Raw genomic sequence first — 21914 nt, 5'->3', positions numbered from 1 at the left:
CCCGCCCGGTCTTTGTTTTGACCTTCCCATTCGACCATAGTAACGAATAGTCTGATGGATGTGGGCATGCGGGTGATTTTTGTCACGACCTGGGAGGAGTAACAGAAACCGGGCTAGTTTTAAGCAACTGACAGACGCACAAAAAAGTGGCAGTTGTCTCTCTACCCACTTCGTATCGAAGAAGACGGACACGGAAAACACCGGGGATTTGAGCGATACAGACGACTGACATGTGACTAGGGAAAGACCTTAGGCCCCACCCAGCTCCGGGTATCTCTTGTCTGTCTGATCGGCAAGAAAAAAGACGGGGCGGGATATCTTTCGCAAAGGCAAGTGCATACGAAGGATTGGGGGGCAACGAATACAGCCAAGGCCGGAAAAAGTCATGTTAAAACCCAAGAAAGCAGTAGGTGACCCCCTGCTGCATGTGTGCATATGTGTGGGACAGCATATGAGTTCGTATGGGATAACTCGTACAACTCGTACAGTCATACATGGTGTCTGCTGTGGCACATAGTACGAGTCATTGCGAGCCTATTGCGCCGTTTATATAATTATAGAATAGCCCCCCCCCCTAGATTCGGGCGCGCCTTCCCCTCGTTTCTGTTCTTCACAGCTCCTTCCCTTCTCGCTGTCTGCCTTTGCGGGTTTCCACCCCCCCTCCAGAAGAACGAGACCAGACAGCAGACGATCTCGCAATCATGGCCGGCCTCTTCAACTTCCGTCGGAGGCATGAGCCTGGCGAGATACAGCCGGAGATTCTCCCCGCCACCAGCGGGGCTTACGGCGTGGAAGAGGACAACATCCAGGCGGCCACGGGCTCGGACGCGCTCAACACGCTCAAGCAATTCAAGAACCTGCACCAATTCGATCCCAATTTGCCAATCGAGGAGCTCAACGACATTGACGATGCGCTGCAGAGCGGCAATGCTGAGAAGGGGCTGCAGATGGAGCAGGTCATCGTCGAGGACAACTCGCCGTACGCCGAGGTGCGCGCGTCTGTCCGCAACTACGACGTCGACCTGCCGGCCAACACGATCCGCGCCTGGGTGATTGGGATGGTTCTCTGCACCGTCGGCTCCGGCGTCAACATGCTCTTCTCGCTGCGCAACCCCAGCGTCACGGTGACGACGTACGTGATCCAGCTGGTGGCGTACCCCATCGGCCTGCTCTGGGACGTCGTCTTCCCCGACCGCGTTTGGAGCCTCTGCGGACTCAAGTTCAACCTGAAGCCGGGCCCGTTCAACTTTAAGGAGCACGTGATCATCGTGGTCATGTCCAATGTGAGTGCTCTCCCCCTGTCTCTGCTTCCGTCTCCGTACTGACCGGGCAGGCTGCCTATGGTGGTGGTGCTCTCTATGCCACGGACGTCATCATTGCCCAGGAAAAGTGGTACCACCAATACTTTGGCTGGGGCTGGCAGATCCTGTTCGGCATCACCACGCTCTGCACGGGCTACGGTATTGCCGGGCTGTCGCGTCGCTTCCTCGTGTGGCCGGCGGCCATGATCTGGCCCAGCGACCTGGTCAATGCAGCGCTCTTCTACACGCTGCACGACCACTCGCCGTCTGACCCGGCCCACACCAACGGATGGCGGGTCGGGCGCTACCGCTGGTTCATGATCGTGTTCGTGCTGGCCTTTGTGTGGTACTGGTTCCCCGGCTGGATCTTCCAGGGTTTGAGCTGGTTCTGCTGGCTCACATGGATCTGGCCCAAGAGCAAGGTGGTCAACCAGGTGTTTGGCGGCCTTAGTGGCTACGGCCTGATGCCGATGACGCTTGACTGGACGATCGTGTCAGGCTATCTTGGCTCGCCGCTGATCCCGCCGTTCCATGCCATTGCCAACTCGCTCTTCGGCATCATCTTGTTCTTCGTTGTCGTCTCGTCGGGCCTGCACTTTAGCAACGTGTGGGACAGCGGCTATCTGCCGGTGCAAAGTTCTAGCGCCTTTGCCAACACCGGCCACAAGTACAACGTGACAGAGATTCTGACCGACCTGAAGTTCGACGAGGCCAAGTACAAGGCCTACTCGCCGCTCTTCCTCTCGACGCAGTTTGCCCTTACGTACGGCCTGTCGTTTGCGGCCGTTGCGTCCGTGGTGGTGCACGTGGTGCTGTACCACGGCCAGGAGATCTGGTCGCAGTTCCGGCTTGCGCGCCACCAGGAGGACGACGTGCACATGCGGCTGATGAAGAAGTACCGCGACGCGGAGGACTGGTGGTACGCGGTGCTCTTTGTCATTATGATCGGCCTCTCCTTTGCCGTCGTCTGTGGCTGGCCAACCGACTTCCCTTGGTGGGGCTACATTGTGTGCATGATTCTGCCGCTGGTGTGGACGATTCCGATTGGCATCATCCAGGCCATCACCAACATCCAGCTGGGGCTGAACGTGCTGACCGAGTTCATCGTCGGTTACATGCTTCCGGGCCGGCCGCTAGCGATGATGATGTTCAAGAACTACGGCTACCTCTGCATGTCGCAGGCGCTGTACTTTGCCCAGGACCTGAAGCTGGGCCACTACATGAAGGTGCCGCCTCGCACTATGTTCTGGGCGCAGTTGGCGGCGTCGATCTGGTCTGCGATTGTGCAGATTGCGGTCATGAACTGGGCGCTGGGATCGATCCACGACGTCTGCTCGGACGATCAGAAGAACTCGTACACGTGCGCCAACGCGAAGGTGTTTTACACCGCTTCAGTCATTTGGGGTGCTATCGGTCCCAAGCGCATGTTCAGCGGCGACGCCATCTACCACAAGCTGCAGTACTTCTGGCTGGTCGGCGCCATCACGCCCATCATTACCTGGTTCCTGGCGCGCCGGTACCCCAAGTCGGTCTGGCGCTACGTCAACATGCCGCTCATCTTTGGCGGCCCCGGTTGGCTGCCGCCCGCCACCGTGTTCATCTACCTCTGCTGGGGCAGCGTGGGCACGTTCTTCAACTGGTTCGTCAAGCGGAGGTGGTCTGGCTGGTGGATGCAGTACAACTACGTCACGTCGGCTGGTCTGGACAGCGGCCTGATCGTGTCTACCCTGATCATCTTCTTCAGCCTGTACCTCACCTCGGCCACGGCGCCGCAGTGGTTCGGCAACGTCGGTGCCCTCGAAACGCTCGACATGAAGGGAAAGGCTCTACACCTCGAGCTTCCTGCGGGCCAGAAGTTTGGCCCGTCCAATTGGTCGTAGGCGAAGATGCCTCGATTCGCCGTGTCATGTCTCTGGCACGTTGTATTAATCTCTACGAAACACTCAAAGCCCATGTGTGCTATCGGGGTGCGGCTTTAGTATGTGACGCACATCTGATCTAACCAATAAAGCTATGCTTGTACTGTACCGATTTGTAGAGGAGATCTCTTGTAGAGAAGCTGTAAGATGCTGTGATGAATGTAGATTAGGTAAGCTGCCTTGTGCTACCAAAATCACGTGCCGTCACCAAGTTTATCCGTCTAGGCCGAGTCTTTCAAGCAGACTGTCTATCTTTGTCAGCAGGATCTGGTAGTTGAGCTGATCTGAGTCGAACTCGTCCTCGACGACGTGGCCATCGAGGGTGCGCATGACGCCGGCTGCCGTGTCTGCCGCGATGGTGGCATCGGCCACGGGCTCGCCATCAGCCGCGGGCTCGCCATCGGCCTCGGCCTCGACCAGGGCGAGCTCCTCGAAGCGGAGGCGGAAGCGCTCGGACAAGAAGTAGCGGATATCGTCGACGAGCTCGATGGAGTCAGTCTCCTGGCGGCTGCGCAGGCGGTTGGCGCTCTCGAGGACGAAGTCGGCAAAGGCAGGGTCATCGATGTAGTGTTCGAGGCGCTGGGCGAGGAAGCGGGCGGCGAACTCCTCGAGGCGCTGAACACGGAGGTCCCAGGCGGCACGAAGGACGTCGTAGACGTTGATGTCGGAGTCGTCGGCCGCGCGGCCGGACCTGGTGGGATCGTCGAGGACGTTGCGACGACCGCTGCCCAGCGTGCTGATGATCATGGCCGCCTTGGTCTTGAGGCGGTCGAGGAAGAGCATGTCGGCGACGTAGAGGACGTCGAGGGCTCGATCGAGCGGGATATCGGCCTGCTCAGTGTACAAGAACGCGAGCACGATCTCGAGCACGTCGGGCGCGCAGTCGACCGGGATGATGCGCAGGTGCGGCGACGGCTGAGCCTCACGGAACGCGCTGCTGAACATGGTCTGGAAGTAGTCGCAGCGGACGAGCAGTGCCTTGTGTGCGGGATAGAGGATGGCGCGACGTCGGGGCGGGTTCTCGTGCGACGTGGCCTCGGCCGGGCCGACGGGGATGTGTAGGGACGTCTGTCCGAGGCTGTCGTGCTCTTCTTCCTCGCCTTCTGGATCGACTGACTCTGCTGGCTCCTCGTCTGCCTGCAGCAGGCAGTCGGCAAAGATGTGGTTGTCGGGCGGCCAGCAGACGGCGTCGACCTTGGCAGCGTCGACGACGATCCGGTTGCCGAGCACGTGCTGGCGGAAGAAGGTGCCGATCTGGTGCTGGGCCCGCTCGACCTCGTCCTGGTACCGCTGGCGGGCGAGGCGGCGGTCATGGCTGGCCAGGATGGCCTCCCAGAGCTGGTCGACCTCGAGGTAGCGGCTGGCGCGGTCGATGCCGCGGACAAGATCGGCGTCGACGTCGGCGTCGGCAAGCGCGGTCGCGTGGGCCGTCACGTCGTCGAGGTAGAGGTAGCGCAGCACGAGGCCGAACGCGGCAGCCGGCACCTGCTTGGACAGCCGCCAGGTGTCGAATTCGGGCGTCTCCGACAGCTTGCGTCGGAAATAGGGCGAGCGGGCGGCCAGCAGAAAGCGGTGCAGCCGGAATGTGGCGGCCTCGGTTCCGGTTCCGGTTCCGGTTCCGGTTCCGGCCGTCGTCAGCGTAATGTCCGACGTCGGCGGCCGGTCCAGCGTCAGCAGCGACGTGATGTGCGAGGCCCACGGCTGCAGCGGATCCGTCGACTTGGCATAGTCGTAGCGCAGCAGCAGGTTGCGGATCCGGTCGTTGAGCGCGTTGTAGAGACAGCGCTCGCCCTGGAACGTGTTGCGCTCGGCGAGCGCACCTGATTTGTCAGCGGGTGTGGACAGAAGACGAGGAGGAAAAGACGGAAACAGACGGAAGAGGATACAGGCAGAGGACAGACACACCAGACTCCAGCAGCAGCTGCACCACTTCGTAGTGACCACACAGACTCGCCTACAGCACGGAGCCGAGACCACGGCCGTTAGCCAGCGCAACACAGACAGGCTCCCCAGCACCACAGCACACCTACTATGATGAGAGGCGTGTAGTCAAACTCGTCTTTGCCGTTGATGTTGACGCCGGTCGAGATGGATTTCTGGCACTGCCCCAGGTCGCCGCGCCGGCAGGCCTCCAGAAAGATGGCAAAGTCGTCCGACAGGTCCAGCGGGTTCTCTTCGCGCAGCACGCCGCTGCTGATCAGCTCGTGCTCCTCCTTCAGCTTCGCCTCGAGCTGGCCCTTGACCATCGCCATGGCGTCCACTGTCTGGCTGACAAATGCAAAAGGCGAAGACGGGCTGCCGGTCTGTGTCCAATCCTCTTCTCCAATCAATGCACGTCCAAGTCCAGACGCTCCTCCCAGGTGACACACATCTAGAGCCGCTGTCTCATTCCTTAGCCAGCCGTGAATAAGACATTATCACCCATGCCTACCGCCCGATAAAGAGTTTGAACGATAGTGTCACGTGACTTTCCATGAGCCCACCAGTTGCTGTGGTAACTTCCTGCACCTCAGTAAACATGTGACCCTTGTTTGACTACCGCCTTTTGGCAGCGGCAAAGCGGCCTAGTATTCCAAACGACACCGCATTAATATCGTCAAGGCTCTTTTTCTATTTTTCACCTTTTCCGCGTGTGCACTCTCCTCAACTCTACACCTCGCTCTCGCACCCGACCCAACGGCGCCGCATACTAACCCCCCAACAGCTCGAGACGTCGCTATCCTATCCGGCAGCAGTGCACCTCTTCGCCGGGCACTGCTGTGTTCCTCCCCGTCTCTTCTTCCGGGTGCTGGGACGATCTGACCGTCTCGCTCCTGCCGTCGCGCTTCCCTGCTCAAGCAGACCTGTCCGCTGGTGGACAGCCTGCGGTGCCTGATGCTAAGATGTCGGAGACGGAACAGAAGTACGATGTGCTGGAGAAGATTGGTACGACACTCCCCATGCGCACGCTCCGAGCCGGACAGACGGCCTGCTAACCCAGCCAGGTCATGGGTCCTTTGGCGTGATCCGCAAGGTGCGGCGTCGGGAAGACGGCATGGTGCTCTGCCGCAAGGAGATCAGCTATCTGAAGATGTCGCAGAAGGAGCGCGAGCAGCTGCACGCCGAGTTCCAGATCCTGTCGACGCTGCGGCACGCCAACATTGTGGGCTACTACCACCGGGAACACCTCAAGGTCACGCAGGACCTGCATCTGTACATGGAATACTGCGGCAACGGCGATCTGGGCCGCGTGATCCGCGAGCTCAGCCAGAAGAACCAGTACGCAGAAGAGTCGTTTGTGTGGAGCATCTTTGCCCAGCTGGTGACGGCCCTGTACCGGTGTCACTACGGCGTAGACCCGCCTGAGGTCGGCAAGAACGTGCTGGGGCTGGGCAACGCGGCCAAGCCGAAGGTGCCGGCGGGCGGTGTGACGATCCTACACCGGGATCTGAAGCCGGAGAACGGTGAGCGGCGATGAGCGGCAGAGGCAGGGTTGAAGGCACACACTGACAGTCTAATCGGCAGTCTTTCTCGGCGAGGACAACTCGGTCAAGCTGGGCGACTTTGGCCTGGCCAAAATGATCCAGTCACATGACTTTGCGTCGACATATGTGGGTACGCCCTTTTACATGTCGCCGGAGATCTGCGCGGCCGAAAAGTACACGCTCAAGTCGGACATCTGGTCGCTGGGCTGCATCATCTACGAGCTCTGCGCGCGCGAGCCGCCGTTCAACGCCAAGTCGCACTACCAGCTGGTGCAGAAGATCAAGGAGGGCAAGCTAGCCCCGCTGCCGGTGGTCTACTCGCCCGAGCTGTGCACGGTGGTGCGCGACTGTCTAAAGGTGAACCCGGACCGGCGGCCGGACACGGCGACGCTGCTGAACCTGCCGGTCGTGCGGCTGATGCGCAAGGAGAAGGAGGTGGTGGAGATGAGCCGGGTGCTCAAGGCCAAGGAAGACCAGCTCGGCCGTCGCGTGCGCGAGCTGGAGCGCAAGATGGAGGCCGACAAGCAGCAGCTGCGCCACGAGCTGGACGCGAGCATGCGGCGCGAGTGGGAGGTCAAGGCCCGCCTGGAGATTGATCGCCTGGTCAACGCCGAGCTCGACCACCTGCAGAAGAAGTTTGAGCAAGAGGTGCGGGCCCGCGTCGAGGCCGAGCTGGTCGTGGCCCAGAAGAAGATGGTGGCCGAGGCAGAAGCAGCAGCAGCTGAAGCGGCAGCTGCAGTGGCAGCAGCACAAGCACAGGCACAGGCACAGGCACAAGCCCAGGCACAAGCACAAGCACAAGCACAAGCAGCACAAACAGCACAGGCATCGTCTGTCTCGTTTGCAGCCCCGCGACTGCCACCGCCATCGTCGTCGGTCGATCTGGAACTGTCGTCATCGGTCAGCAAGTCAGAGTATAACATGCACTCGTCCATCGACGACTTCAGCGGCGACGAAGACGGTTTTCCATCGACGGCCGACATTACCGACATCACGGAGCTGTCGGTGGACGAGTCGCAGTCCACAGCAGCAACAGCAGCAGCAGCAGCAAAATCGGTCTCTTCATCCGACAGCAGTTCTGCCGTCACGACGACGACGACTACGTTTGCCAAGCGCCAGAACGCACCGCCCGTGCCGCAGGCCCGCACGCCCTTTCACCGGGCGCAGACCATGTTTGCCGGCACGCCGATGGACGTCGAGATGGCGTCGCCGTCGCCCATGGCCATCGCGTCGCTGTCGCTGTCGCCACGACGCAACGCCGCCACCAAGGCGCCCACCACCAGCTCGGGCAACATTTTTGCCGTGGGCGACGATCAGCGATGGCACGGTGGCCCGCGCGAGACGCTGTCGGACTGGGACTCGGATGACGAGGCCGGCATCCCGTCGCCGACCCGGCTGATCAAGACGCGCAAGAACCTGTTCACGTCCAAGAAGCAGTCGCAGCAGACGACGGCCGGTCCGACGGCCGGTCCGACTGCGCGTCCGGGCGGTGGTCTGCTCTTTGGCCGTCCGCGGTCCAAAGGACCCGAAGCTGGCACCACGGCCACGGCCTCTTGCGATTCGCCCGGTCGACATCTGAGCAAGATCTCGTCGCCTGGCAGCACCGGGGCGGACGGGCTCGGGCTCCTGGCCGTGGCCGACGGCGGGATGCGCGTGCTGTCGCGGAAGACGTCATTCAACAAAGAAGCGACGGTGCAGCCGCAGCAGCAGCCGGCACCATCACAACAACCGGCTTCGGTTCTGGGACATGGCTTAGTCAGCAAACAGAAGCCGGGGATCCGGGGACGAACGCTGGTGGAGCTGCAGCAGGCGCGCGCCGGCGGACGGCCAATGGTGATCGATGGTCACAGCAGCGGCAGCAGCAGCAGCGGCTCCGGCAACATGAGCCCAAGGCGGCCGTTCCGCGAGCACGCAGCGGCAGCCAACCGCGGCGGCCTCTCGATGGAGTCGCCGGCCGTCTGGGACCCAGAGCAGGACGAGATGCCAAGCCCGTTTCTGGTGCGGCGCAAGATGATCGCCGTCGTACCGGTGTCGATGGGCGGGAGCAGCAGCAGCAGGGCGTGAGGCGTGAGGCGTGAGAGCTCGACAGCCGACCACACATTCCTTGATTCTTTCCTTTGTCACGCGGGAAGGCTTAGAGCGACGGCGACAGTACGGGATGGGTGGACAAAAGTCTGTACTCTTCCGTTCTCGCACATTCATTTTGCTTTCTCTTCTCTCATTCTGGGAGAGTTATTCCCAGAGGCATGTGGCGGAAGCCAACGGAGTAGTAGGTAGACGAGGAAATGCATAACAGGATCAACATATGGGTGTTTGGGTGCGGTCTGTCATATTGTCGTATTGTCGTGTTGTAGTATTGTTTACTGCAGATCAGACGACAGCACCAAATGCACAGGCGTGCCAATAGCCGTCTCGTGTAGGAGGAGACAGGACCACGAAGGATTGGCGAAACGAAGACGCATCTAAGAATAGGCAAAGATGAGAGAGACCGGCCGCAATCAAACTGTCCAACCAGTTCTCGTGGGGAGCGGATCAGCGCCCCAAACCCAAAACCCAAACCAAAACCCAAACCCAAAACTCAAATCAGCGAGCCCCTTCCCCCTTTCCCCAGACAGAGCGGAAGGGTGCTGTGCCGACGATAGGCACGCCGCCCGGGAGGCCTGAAACGCTGGGGATGCGACATCGCAACGACGGTCCAACCGAGGGCGGGCCTTTTTTCCAGTTGTTCTCGGCGCCCCTGCGGGTCATTGACAAATCCAATAAGAGGCGACGGAAGGGTCCTTGCTGTCCATCTCCCTCTCTAACCGAGCGATCCATCCGGTTTCACGAGAAAGGCAAGCTTAAAAGACGCTGCAGGCCGTTGAAACCGGAGCGGCCTGCAGGGACGATCCCTGCACAGCTTGGGCGGTTCCAGCCTGGCACTGTGCCCTGTAGTCCCTGTGCTCCGTAGTCTCTTGTCGGTCGTCGTTTCCTGGCTGCAAGCGCAGCTAGGCCACGCCCAATCCGGCAGGGCAGTGGTCCGATCGCACTCTCGTTTCGGCCAGAGGTCCAACAACAGCAGCAGCAGCAGCAGCATCGCTCTCTCAGCTCTCAGCTGAACAACGACGCCATCCCGTCCGGGCAATAGCGCGGCAGAGCCAGCCCGGGCATTATGTATTTTTGTGCGCTCTTTGTCAGCAGGGCCACCGACCGCCATTTGCATTGGGAATCGTCCGTCCATAGGACTGCCCTAATGCGAGCAGTCTCGATTAGCTTATTTCGCCAATACCCCTTTAGGCTGATTTGTCCGAAACAGACCCCACGCCTAGGCTGGATGATCGATGGTGGATCTGCACCGATGAAGAGCAAGATTGGTGGAGGTCCGTGGGCGCGACGAGAGAGCATTGCACGTAGCTATATGTCATTCGCCCCCGTCATCTGCGAGCGCGCGACGATAGTGCACTCGCCCGCACCGCCGTCTGTCTTTGGTGACACCCAGTCTCCGACAGGCCATCGTCCGCGCAGCGAAACGCATGGAAAACGACAAGAGGCGTTTCCGTAACCTCGTCGTTCTTCTCCCGCCAAAAGGCCCAACAGACGGTTTTTTCAAACGGCTGGGCGGCTATCAGCACCCTCGCCCGCATGACGCGATCCAGCCGGCTCGGATACGAGAGCAGGCAAAGGCGAACACGGGCGGGCCGACTGCTCGTATGAGCCTGCTGGCGGCACGAAGAAGTACAAAACCCATAGCCGCTTTGCCTCGCCAACCGACGATCGGCACATGTCAGTCTGCCCGCCCTGCTCCTATTCCTTTTCCGCTTTCGTGCGCTCGCCCGTTCCGTGGCCTGAGGGTGTGACGGGCTGTTGGGCTGTCGTCATGCTGTGTGTGTACACTGCCCTCGAGCGCGCCGGTTGGGCGGCTTTTTCGTCTGTCGCTTCGGGGGTGTCCGGCTAGCCAGCGACGATCCTTGACTTGCTCGACTGGCCGCGTCGCCAGCCGAGGCGGCAGAGAGGTAAACCGTCTGGCATTACCCGCGAAAGTACAACCAATACCATCACGTGATGTCTACGTCCTGCGAGTCCGTGCGTCTAATGCCCTGTTTCCGTGGCCTGATCTCGATCGGCACGATGCCCCGTATGAGCACTCGCCTACGACGTAGTAGACAGAATCTCGTGCTGCCAACAATGCTCGAGTTGGCAGTCCAGAGCGTTTCTGCCTGGATGTGGCTGGGCCTAGCCTCTCCTCGTTGGCCCTCGTTGGCCCTTGCCGAGAAGGAGCTGCAGCGTGGCTCGTCTAGGCTTGCCCTTGCGTAGAGAAGCACCGTTGGTTGGCGGGAAAAGGCGGCAATCCAATAATCGAGGTCGTGCCGGCTTTGTGCGAGGTTTCATTCGGCTGCAGCTGCCATACGAAGCTTGTGCTGCCAACTGACGGCCCGATCAAAATCTTGTACGAGTACGAGTTTTCTTGAACGTCCTCGACAGCCATCAAAGAAGAGGTCGTTTGCCTCGGCAATTCGTCAGCCCGGAGCGTCCTCCATATCCTGTCATGCGCCGCTGTCTGTCGGAGGCCCCCTTTCCTCGATCTGTCATGACCACATATGCCCTGCCACCCTGACTCATCATTGGCTCCAGGAAGAAGGGGGTGATCGCCGCTAGGGAGCCACGTTTACGAGTAGCACGATTCAGCAGAATAGGGCGCTTAGTGCGACCGATTGGGGCCTAAAACAGGACGGCCCAGCACTACTTTCCTAAAGTTCAGCAGGCCATCAGCACCCCCTCAGCAGCTGTAGCAGCACACGCAACCGGGCCGACGCACGACGTTCAACGCTCATCTCTCGGAGCATCGTATGCCGGCGAATCAGAGCGCTCCGCTCGGATGCTGTCCTCCGGGCTCATGAACAGTATTGGTTGCTAGTGGGAAAAATATTCCATTGTAAAAGTCATGCTAAAAATGCATATTTCGCCGATTTCCATGTTATAGCAGTCGCTGGCTATCCGGTTTGCCGACCTTGCCCCGTAAAACCCCGTATTCTCAAAGTCCAGGAAACAATGAGACACAAAACAGAAAGGGCTGAAAACCCACAACAAGCGCCGAAGTCTGCCCCAATGGCCTTTTTTCGTTTTCCACCCGCCCAGTGTTCCCCTCGTTTCCGGTTTCCCACTTCGCTTGCCTTGCAAGTTCCAACACCAAAAGTAGATTTAAAATAAAAGTAGTATTTTTCCCCCAAAGGAGGAAAGGGAGGGCGAGAGATGAAGTGCGAGGTCAGAAGATCAAACGATCAGAACGTCTGGCCCTCTAAATGCCGCTGTCGTAGTTGTGGCATCCCCGCTCGTGGCGCTTCATGTTGCTGCGCACGCTGAAGGCCTTGCCACAGCCGACATGGGGACACTTGAACGGCTTCTCGCCCGTGTGCGAGTGGCTGTGGATCCGCAGCGAGCTGGGTCGCGAGAACGCCTTGTTGCACGTCGGGCAGATGTACCGGTCCTGCGACTGTGGGAATGCAGCTGCGGCTGCCGGCGAGATGTAGTGGTGGTGCTGCCACGGAGACGGCTGGACCACGGACATCGGAGGGAAAGCCTGGCCATGTTAGCTGGTGAAGGCGAGAGGCAGAGCAGATGAAAGACGAACCTGAGGAAGGGCCCGCTGGTAGTAGAGACCCGAGACCTGCGGCTGCTGCACTGGGGCTGAGTAGTATGGCGCCATGGATGCCGGCTGGCTGATGTATGACTGCGGAGTGGCGCCTGCTGCTGCCATGGACGCGCTGCTGCCGTAGGACGAAGAGGAGGATGTCTGCACCATCGGCAGGCTGCGGTGTTGCGGGATGGGGCGATGGGAGCTGCTCGGCGTGTGGGACGCGTGCCGTTGGTGATGGCTGTAGTGATCTGGCGTCGGGTCGTGACTGCTGCTGCTGTGGCTGCTGCTGATGCTGGCGCTGCTGTAGTGGTGCTGCTGCTGCTGTTGCTGCTGCTGCTGTGGCGGCGGTGTTGACTCAAAGTAGTAGTTGCTGGCACCGGCAGGCAGCTGGTTGGCCGACTTCACGGACGGCGAGTCGTAGCCACCGAACGAAGCTTCGGACGTCATGGGCGGCGTCGGCGGCAGGACGCCATTCCGCAAGTTGTTGAGGCTGTTGCTGTTGCTGCTGGAGTAGTGTGCTGAGCTGGGCCGGGTGTTGGGCCGGGAGGGTTGTGCTGGGAGCGGAGGTGTCAGCAGAGGAGGACGAGAAGAGGGGTGCGAGCCGGTGGGAGAGAGAGGGGGGACAGAGCACATACAGCTAAAGGCATACTCGTTGCTCTGCTGCAGCGGCGGCGCGGTCTCGGATGTGGGTGAGCCCTGGTCGGCTAGGTCCAGCAGATTGGAGATGGACGGCAGCGAGCACTTTGTAAAGTCTTCCATGGGGGGCGATGGCGGTCCTTGTGGTTGTTGGCTGGTGTAGCCGTAGTGTGAGCTCGTCTGGCTGGTGTATGGGTGTGAGAGCAATGCGGTTGCCATGATGGTAGAGGAAGTGATTGTGAGAAGTGGGTAAGGAGGAGAGAGAAGAGGAAGGAGAGAGGGAGAAGGCGGAGAGGATTAAGGAGACGTCTGTGGCGAGTCTGACCGTTCGATTGGACTCTCTAATTAGAAGAATGGGCAGACAGGACAAGGGTGCCAAGATCCAGTAGAGATTCGAGTCGAGAGTTGAGGATTAACCAAGAACCAGCTAGGATAATTTTTGTTGTATAGTGTGGTGTTTAGACTCTGGATAATGAGGAGAAGTTGAAGGCAAAGGAGGGGGAAAGGGGGGTTGGGAACTTATAAGCATGCATCACGACGAGAGAGAGGAGCGCAGGAGAGCCGGGAGACATATTAGACAGGAAAAGACAATCTGGAAGCCCACCCTACTAGTTGGACAAGGGGGGGGGGGGGGTGGATGTTCGCCGTTCTGAGTTTAAGGTGTGCCGTAGAAGAATTAAAAAAACACACCCACCAAGCGCAGAGTCCCATCAGATCCCCCAAGGAAAGCGTCAATCCACAAAAAATCCACACCGTTGATCCCCTAGGCGATGTGCGGCCAGCGGAGCCCATCTGTCACAAATTGTGTGTGGGTCTGACCCGAGAGGGTCATGGCCAGAAGAGAGGTGCAGTGCTAGTGCAAGGATGCGTGAACCAAGTGCTGATCAGTGCGAGAAGTATCTTGGAGCAGGCCGCCCCTTTGGACCGTATGGACGGTGAGAGAGAAGGGAGCAGAGAGGGGGAAAGAGAGGAGGACGAGAGAGATCAGAGAAGGCGGTGGCGATCAAGGATGAGAACGGAGCATAGGACTGCAGACAGTGGACTGCAGACAGAGAAGAAGAAAAGGGGTCAGTCATCCTGACGGTCAGCCAGAAAGAGATACCAGGATGCCAAAGTACCAAACCCCATCTGACACTCAGACATCAGCCACGCGCCAAAGCGTTGCGAGCAGCCGGCGCAGCTTGGCTCCGAACAAAGTACGGAGTAATACGTCTTCACTATTCCAGCACATGGTACGTACTCGTCGTGGTGGTGGTGGGATCTTACAGCAATGCTATTCTAACCAGATCAGGGCTCTTTCTCCAGCTTGCTCCGCTTTTCTGCTTTTCTTTTGCTTTTTTTTGTCTTTTTGTGTCAGGCTCTCTGACGCGTGCTGGCCACGCTCTGCCAAACAGTGTACCGTGTTCCGCACTGTATTCGCACTCTGCCTGAACTAAAGCTAAGAAGCAGAAAGGAAGAACGAGGCGCCATGCCGGCGAAGCAGTCGTCTTTCGGCCAGCTGGAAATATCCGCCCTTGTCGCCCCTGGGACGTACCCTGACTTGTTCATTCCTTCATTCTGCCTTTAGCCTGCACTGCCCACGAAAGAAGCCATACAGAGTAGTCTTGAGCTGTCCCTTGTACGGTGCCGCACTGTGGTACGCTAAGGGAAGATCCTGCAGAAAGAGTCCCTGTCCGCTTTATGTAGTACGGACCACGCAGTTCCTAGCTGGGGTCCAGGCCTCTGTGTACAGTGTTCTTGTGGAATTTGCACCGTCTGACGGTACGGGGTACTCCGTACACCAGTTCTCAACGCCCATTGTTTGGGGCCAGGGGCACGCTCTAATACCGGATGTGCACACTTGAGACGGGGCTTGGAAAGAAGCGTTTCTGGAGAGAGAGGGGCGTGTGCTATCTTTTTTACATGTGCGTCTGTGCAGGAGGCTTCAGTTGCGACCGGATCGCCAGGTGGATCTTATGCCGGCTGTTGCTGACAGAAACCAAATACGCTGAGGACGTGCAAAAGAGCACGTCCTTTGTCAGGGGGGGGCAAAATACACGTATGTACGGAGTATGGAGCACAATGGATCAGAACCCCGGAGTGCCAGAAACAAACGAAGTAGACGAACTGGCAGCAATGCTCGCCGGCAGCAATGCCGGTCAAAATTCCGTAGTTGCCCGGCACAATCTCCGTGATGTCTCGTGTGGCGGATTACCTGCTAAATCTCTTTTTGTGCCGATTGTCGTGCTGATCGCTTGCTAATGCCATGTCGGGTGGCTTTCCCTAGAACATGGCTCCCTCGCATGTTCTCGCATGCCCTCGCATGCCCTCGGGATGTGGTCGCGCATCCTCGCATATTCTCGCACCGATCTGAAGCGCCAGTTGCCACCGGATAAGCCCCCGTGATGCTAAGAGTTCCATACGGAGGGCCTATGGGCGCGAAGCAGCCACGGGACTAGCCCTATCGGATCGGCTGCAGCGGGACAGACGCACACAAAGGGACGCCAATAGCATGCTGAAGAGCCACGTTTTTCTAACCTCCCCGTTCCCGACGTATTGCCACTATGGAACGATCGACTGCTTGTACGCAAAGTAAAAAACTAGTGCACAGCTTTTGCCGCCAGATTGCCTAGTGCTGAAGCTTGTCTGGCACACATCCATTGTAAGAAGATGTTACATGTACTATCATGTGTCTCTATGGGCTGCGGACTATTCTGGAGCGAAACGTACCCGCCATACCTGGCATGCCAGTCGCATGGCAAAACTGGCCTACTCGTGCGGAAGGGGTAGCGAGGGGAAGGGCTGGTCATTCTGGAAAAAGAGAAAGGCTAATCTCGCGCAGATCGGCTCCTTGGCAGCAGAGGAGATAAAGGAGCATGGCGTTCTGGGTCGTGAAAATAAGAGAGGGACTGCAACAGCGGCCGTGCGTGGATTGTCTTGGCCGGGTGGTCTGTGTGCGGTTGTCATGGCATGGGAGAGTGCAGGGATAGCCGGAAGAGATTTGGCCCGGTCTGATGGACGAGAAGAGGGCAGACGGACAGACGGACAGACAGACAGAATCGTGCATGTGGCCTGCCTGAAGAGAGAGGACAATTTGGGGCAGGGGCACCCTAGCCGGAATCGATCTGTAGGCGTTGTCACAGACCAAGACATTTCAGCCCCGAAAGGGAAAGGGGCACAGACGAGAGAGAAGGAGCGCTTTGTGCTTTGGTCCCCTCTGTTCCCAGCCGTTGGGAGGCTGGGGCGCCACCCGAGAACAAGACAGCCGGCCCCTGGCTTGGGATACTAATACCGTTGTGTGAGTGTACGACGTAGGAGTAGTGTGGGTGGCCCTATCATTCTTGCTACGTACGACGTAGTAGGAACAGTGCCCGGGTTGTGCTTCCTGTCCGCCCCGCCGTCACAGGTGACAGCAGACGTCCGACTTGGGACGGAGGCTCTGAGCATGCGGACCAATGTTGGCCTTCCTTCCGGTCTCCCTTTTCTCTTCTCTTTCTGTGCTCCTTTCTTTCTTTTTCCCCATCCTGTCTCACCTCCTTGCCTGGGCAACGTTCGCACGTGTCTGCTGCTCATCACATCCAGCGCTCTCTGCAGCACACGCTGAAATGAAAGGACTGTAGCGCTTGCCCGCAACGGGTGGCGAAAGAAGCCACGGGGAACAAAACCAGAAGGGAGGCCGACGAGGCGCTACGGCGGATGTGCTGGGGCTCCACCCTGAAGCTCTCTCGCTGTCCTTTAGCGCTAACGGCGGATTCCTCTGCGCCGATTGGGAATCTGCTCCGTAGTCAACGCCTCTTGGCCGTGCCGCCCGGCAAGACTGCGGTGCCAAGCATCTTACTTTACTATGTACTCCGTAAGTGCATACGAGAGTCGGTGTGGCAGGGGCAGGAGGCGAAGGGCCGCAATCTCGTAATCTCGCATTGTGCAGCCATCGAGAAGCACAGTCGCCGTCCGAAAGAGGCAAGATGGACGTGTTACAAGAAGGAAATAAAGGAGAGCAGAAAAAGAAACGAAATTCAGAGCCAAAAGAGGAAACCCCCGAAGGACGGAACGATGGTACGGTTGCATGCGTTGCATCACCGATGATCGACAGAGGGCCATGCGATGCAAGGGAAAATTGCGCATCAGCAAGCAGGGCGGTGCTCTCGCCATACTACGGTGTACGAGTACAGCGCCAAGGTGGACAATGTGGACAATGTGGACGATACAGAGCACGCCAAGGAAACGGGCAACTTGCAAAGAAGTGTTCCAGAAGGCGTCGCCCGTCGGCTTGCTCTGTATACGACGCACGACGTAATCCTCTCTGGCGCTGTCGAACCTGTCTTGCCTGCTGTGAGACAGGACGGCGCGCTATACGAGCACGAGCCCCGATCGATCGGCAGTGCATACTCTGCATCATGTCGTCGTCGGGTCTACTCGTTCTCGTAATTGAGCCCGTAAGGTGACTCTGGCGCATGCAGGTTGAAAGGGCGGGGCGTGTGTCTGAACGCCTGTTTGACTCAAAGCTTCTTCCTCCTAGTAGCACACCGATCCTGTCTGACAGCGGCAGTGTTTCCGCCAGAACACGCGTCATGCTGTCATGTACGGAGTACCGGCCCAATATTGCCAGCAAAGCGTGCTGCCACGAGGAGACAGGTGTGCGGCAAAATGATAGCCATGTGCTCTCATTTCGTTTCTGCCCTGTACGATACTTTCGCTTCAGGCCTCACTTGGCCGAAAAGAGCCGTCACAGCCGAGAGTCGCCTCTTATTTGCTGCTCTTGTCGGCCTGCTTTCGTCCGAGAAGTGGGACCCACGTTCCCAGCAGCGAACAGACAAGTCTTGCCTGCCGCTTGCCTCCCTCGCCCTTCCTCCTCTCGCGCTCAAGCTTCGTTCCCTTCTTCCAGAGAAGGGAGCCTGAAACTTCGAGGCCGAGCTCCAGTCTCGTCCCTTCCCCTTCTTCTTCCTTCCTTTTTTGCCCAGAGGCCGCGGCCGGCTCGTTCTGGTAGGTACTGGTCTCGGAGCCCACCCCGAGGAGAAGGAGGGGAGGAAGGTGGGTCTTGTCTCGTGGCAATAACCTTGCTAGCGCACAGCTGCGCTCTCGTCATCCAGTAGGAAGAAGAGAAATGGCGGACGGGACAAAAGAGAAAAACGAAGCACACGAAAATAGAGATGAAGGGGAAAGTGATCTGTCGATCCCATGGCAGGGGGGATCTACCCGCGCGGGCTTCTCTCCAATACATATCTCATTTCCCATTTCTCATTCCAGCTCCGGAGTCTGGAGTCCAGCTGTCCAGCTGTCCAGCTTTCCAGTTGCGCACGGAGACTCGTACTACGGAGTACAGTATGTAATGCGCCTACGACCTACGTGCTCAGACGCATTCCCTGCAGTGCTATTTTTAGGCCAGCGGCATGATTAGATGAACAGGTCGTCAGAGCAAGCATTGGATCCGTGGTTCGTCAGACATGACGGAAGCGGAGGAACGAAAACAAAGGGAGATCTGCCATTTTTCCACAGACGCCATTTTTAAGGTGAGGCAGAGCTTGTCCAAAGTGCTGTTCTGGTCGCTGCTGGCGGCATTCTTTCGCAGAAAATTGGGCTGTCCGTCCCAGCAGCATGCTAACCCTTGCACAAACGCATGTGGGAAGTGGGTTCGGCGGGCCCCCGGCGCTGGCGACGGCCGTCGTGGTGAGGGAGTGGAGAGCGAGATGTGGTTTTAGTACGTAAGATGCTGTACTCGTTTCCTGCCATTTTAGTATACGGGTACAGGTATCCGTATGGGGCCGCGAGGGCGGTCAACACGACCGCCCCGTATTGTCTGCACGACAGCTGCCCATTCCAGCAGGTGTCAGAAGCCAGCCGGGAAACAAAATGAGAGGGTGTCGGTGTGGGGGGGGGCAAAACACGGTTGAGCGCCGGTCGAAATAGCGTTTGAAAGAAGAAGAAAAAACGAATTGCCCTCCGAGGTATCATTATTTGCTTTGGGAAAATGGCCACAGGAAGTCGTGTGTGCCCTAGGTCGTCCCTCTTTTTGGACGTTGTTCTGGTGATCTCCCCAAGTATCCATGCAGATCGGCAAGGATGCCCTTGTCCGTGGCTGCTCGTACGATCAGACGTGGGGCCACGACCGCGATGCATACGGAGTACTATGTAGGGAGACAGCGTGCTGCATGTCTCTCTCAACATGTCTCGACTGGCCGGAGCAAGAGGAGGGGAAAGTGTCGGCGAGACACACCTGCCACTCCTGGGAACTCGGGGTCGTGCTCGTGGTCGTGGGCCTCGTCGATCTCTCTCTCACCGTGTCTGAGGTCGGCCAGACGTTTCCTCTTTCAGAAGGGGGAAGGTCCAGTCGAGCTTCGTGTAATCTTGCCCCGATGCTGGCACCGGACAGCGATCGGCTGTGCTGGCTCGGCATGGCATCCACGATCGATAGGGGCCAGACCGTTTGTCGTCACAGGCTCGGTGAGGCCTCTGGCAAGATAGCACGCCCTCTGGCTCGCTGGCGGTTCTGGCGGCTGCGCCGCCTGCTGTGGCGATTCTTGCAATACAGAGTAGCTATCGTACATAGTACGGGTCGAAGGAGCTGCTACCGCCGATCTTCTGCAAGGAGAAGGCATGTCTCAGGCTTCCTCTACACGAAGATTTCTGGTTCTATTCTATTCGCATACCTCATGTCTCCCTTGTCCTGGCAGCCGTTGGACCGGCACTGTCCCCGACGTGTAGCAGCACAGCCGACTTCTGCTCCTGTGCATTTTCTAGCCCGCTGCGCTAAGCCTGGCGCACAAGGACAATGGCCTCCGGCCTCGAGACCGCTAAAGCCCGGCAAAGCCAGGCCCGCTCGCCCTAGCCCAGTCCAGCCACCCAGGCCTGTGGGCGGTGCCTGGTCTCGCGCCTTTCTAGCGGTGTCGCAGCGCCCAGACAGCACAAAGGGATACACGGTCTCTTACCTGTATCTTACCGCTATGTAAGATACATCCCCTTCTGGTCATCTGGGTAAAGGGACTCGTCATCGTGCTCGTACGAGAGCGGGAAGCGCTCACTCCACGAGTGAGGCGTGACGGGCTGTTTCGCCTCTGACTGCGCAAGCGGGCGACCGAGTTAGTGCCGGCCGAAATGAAGCGCAGAAGCGCAGAAGCCCAAGCGACAGCAGGTCATCAGTCTCTCTCCCTTCCCTTCCCTCCGTCTCCGCGTCCCCTTCTTCATCACGTTGTGGCGGGTCCGCTAAAAAGGTGATCCTTCTGGTCGGGTCAGAGAAATCGGCACCAGCAGTCGGGAAGGCCATAGTGAGAAGATGGGACGGCCTATTCTCGCTAGCGATTACGAGCGGTTCGTATGGACGGCCAGTCTCTGCTGTTCGTATTAGGAGTGCTGCGCGTGAGAAATACGACCCAACGCCCTGCCATTATTGACAGAATATTGGCAGTGTATTGGCAGATTACATAGTATTGGGATGGCAGGTGCCATCCTCTATCCTCTCTTGCCTTGGCTCTGCGACGTAGGACTGCTCCTTCCTCCTTTCTCGCCGTCTCGCCTCGTTCTGCCGAAGAGACGGGCGATCGCTCTCGACGCCTCAGAACGGTTCCGCTGCCCGATTGCTCACTCAATGAGCGGTAGAGCGGCCAAACAGGCTTCGTACCCCGGTCCACTCCCCCCTCTCTCCCCGTCAACCTTTTCCCGTTGAAGACCGTTCTCCGGCCTATGTACGACGTACGTCGTATGTATGAGTACGATACCCACTCTGGCACACGATGCAACCAAGTGAGTGCTCCGTACTCCGAACCGGCTCTTTTCGTCCTGTGCCAACGTCTGTCCGTCACGGTGCTATCGCGAGGATGGACACGGTCGTATATGCGGACGCGCAAGACGCGAGCAGAATACGAGTGCACTGCTGTCTTTCGGCCACAAAGCAGCGAGACAAGCGTGCTACTGCCATGTACCAATGTAGCTGATGGACTCCGTATCTTACGTGAGGACAGACCCACGCCAACACAAACCAGGCACCCAATCCTGCCAGAGTACTCCGTATCTTACAAATGATCGCCGGTGGTAACGGTGGCCCTAGCCAAACCGGCTGATGATCGCCCGCGTTCCCTGCTGTATCGTAGGGAGTACGTACTTGCCCGATTGCTACAGTACATGGCAGATCGTCCGTACTACATAGTACGGAGCACAATTATCTTACATGTACGCTCAGGCTGTCCTCGTGAATCACGCATGACCATGGCATTGCACAAGCCGCATTCGTATGCTCGTACGTACCCATCTTGCCGCGACGCAAGAGAGCGAACCGCCTCAGACTCTCATGCCTGCCGGTGGGGCCACCAAGGCGCCTGTCAACAGTTTTGGCACATCGCTAGAGCCAACGGCAGAGGCTAGGACGACTCGCTCCTCGACGGGCTCAGTACCAGCGACCGACTCGTGGGAAAACTCCGGCAGTTTTGGCGCCCATCTGCCAGGACGCCGCTGCCCGTGCGGGCAAAGTGTATAAATAAAACGATGGATTATCGAAACAGATCAGGAACTCGTAGGCATCGTCACGTCCTGATACACCGTGCCTCGGGTCTATCCCCCAGAGCGGCAAGGATCGGAAGGAGAAGACTGCTCGTTTCGAAGAGATTGCCCAACCGGGCATCCTGCTCGCGCCCGGCAACGGCAGGATCTGCAACCTCGCTTCCTGTCGAAAGAATGTGAAATGGTACATAGTAAAGGGAAAAGGGAAAAAATACACGGCCCTCCCCCCCCCCCAACCCCTCTTTTCCCGACGAGGAGATCCCGACGAGAGCTGATCGTTGGCGCAGCTACAGCAGATCTCATGCACCAGCCGGGGTTTGGTAATATGGGGGGAGAGAGGAATAGAAGGAAAGCGAGAGAGTGGAGGTGGTGGTTGTGGAGAACAATAATTGGTATGAGCAGTTTTCGAATCTAGCTTCTCCGTCTGCTCCATCCAACCGCATCGAAGCAGCGGTGCCCTTCTTGCGTCCTGTAATAATGCCGCGGCCAGGGAAAGAATGCAGGCCCGGTC

The 21914-nt window shown here is 58.5% G+C and overlaps 5 protein-coding genes across 5 annotated transcripts; 3 read left to right on the top strand and 2 right to left on the bottom strand.

Moving 5' to 3' along the window:
• Positions 1-701: 701 nt before the first annotated feature.
• Positions 702-3181, top strand: CMQ_5525 (small oligopeptide transporter; the record flags this gene model as incomplete). Its single annotated transcript, XM_014313112.1, has 2 exons — positions 702-1283; positions 1334-3181. The coding sequence occupies 2 exons, from the start codon at positions 702-704 to the stop codon at positions 3179-3181; spliced, it is 2430 nt and encodes an 809-aa protein (XP_014168587.1).
• Positions 3182-3433: 252 nt separating this feature from the next.
• Positions 3434-5472, bottom strand: CMQ_5701 (ankyrin repeat and btb poz domain containing protein; the record flags this gene model as incomplete). Its single annotated transcript, XM_014313288.1, has 3 exons — positions 3434-5040; positions 5126-5174; positions 5251-5472. 3 exons carry the CDS (start codon positions 5470-5472, stop codon positions 3434-3436), a joined length of 1878 nt encoding a protein of 625 aa, XP_014168763.1.
• A 221-nt stretch (positions 5473-5693) lies between these two features.
• On the top strand, positions 5694-8748 carry CMQ_5530 (g2-specific protein kinase; the record flags this gene model as incomplete). Its single annotated transcript, XM_014313117.1, has 4 exons — positions 5694-5714; positions 5956-6145; positions 6205-6663; positions 6725-8748. 4 exons carry the CDS (start codon positions 5694-5696, stop codon positions 8746-8748), a joined length of 2694 nt encoding a protein of 897 aa, XP_014168592.1.
• A 3211-nt stretch (positions 8749-11959) lies between these two features.
• CMQ_5498 (c2h2 finger domain containing protein) lies at positions 11960-13153 on the bottom strand (the record flags this gene model as incomplete). The annotated part of the gene is made up of 3 exons (XM_014313085.1): positions 11960-12241; positions 12293-12852; positions 12934-13153. 3 exons carry the CDS (start codon positions 13151-13153, stop codon positions 11960-11962), a joined length of 1062 nt encoding a protein of 353 aa, XP_014168560.1.
• A 3864-nt stretch (positions 13154-17017) lies between these two features.
• Positions 17018-17341, top strand: CMQ_5666 (uncharacterized protein; the record flags this gene model as incomplete). The annotated part of the gene is made up of 1 exon (XM_014313253.1): positions 17018-17341. The coding sequence occupies one exon, from the start codon at positions 17018-17020 to the stop codon at positions 17339-17341; it is 324 nt and encodes a 107-aa protein (XP_014168728.1).
• Positions 17342-21914: the final 4573 nt, after the last annotated feature.

Source organism: Grosmannia clavigera (genome assembly GCF_000143105.1).
Source record: "Grosmannia clavigera kw1407 unplaced genomic scaffold GCSC_89, whole genome shotgun sequence".
Taxonomy (NCBI): domain Eukaryota; kingdom Fungi; phylum Ascomycota; class Sordariomycetes; order Ophiostomatales; family Ophiostomataceae; genus Leptographium; species Leptographium clavigerum.
Note: the sequence above shows the minus strand (reverse complement) of the source record. Positions and strands in the feature narration are given on the sequence as shown.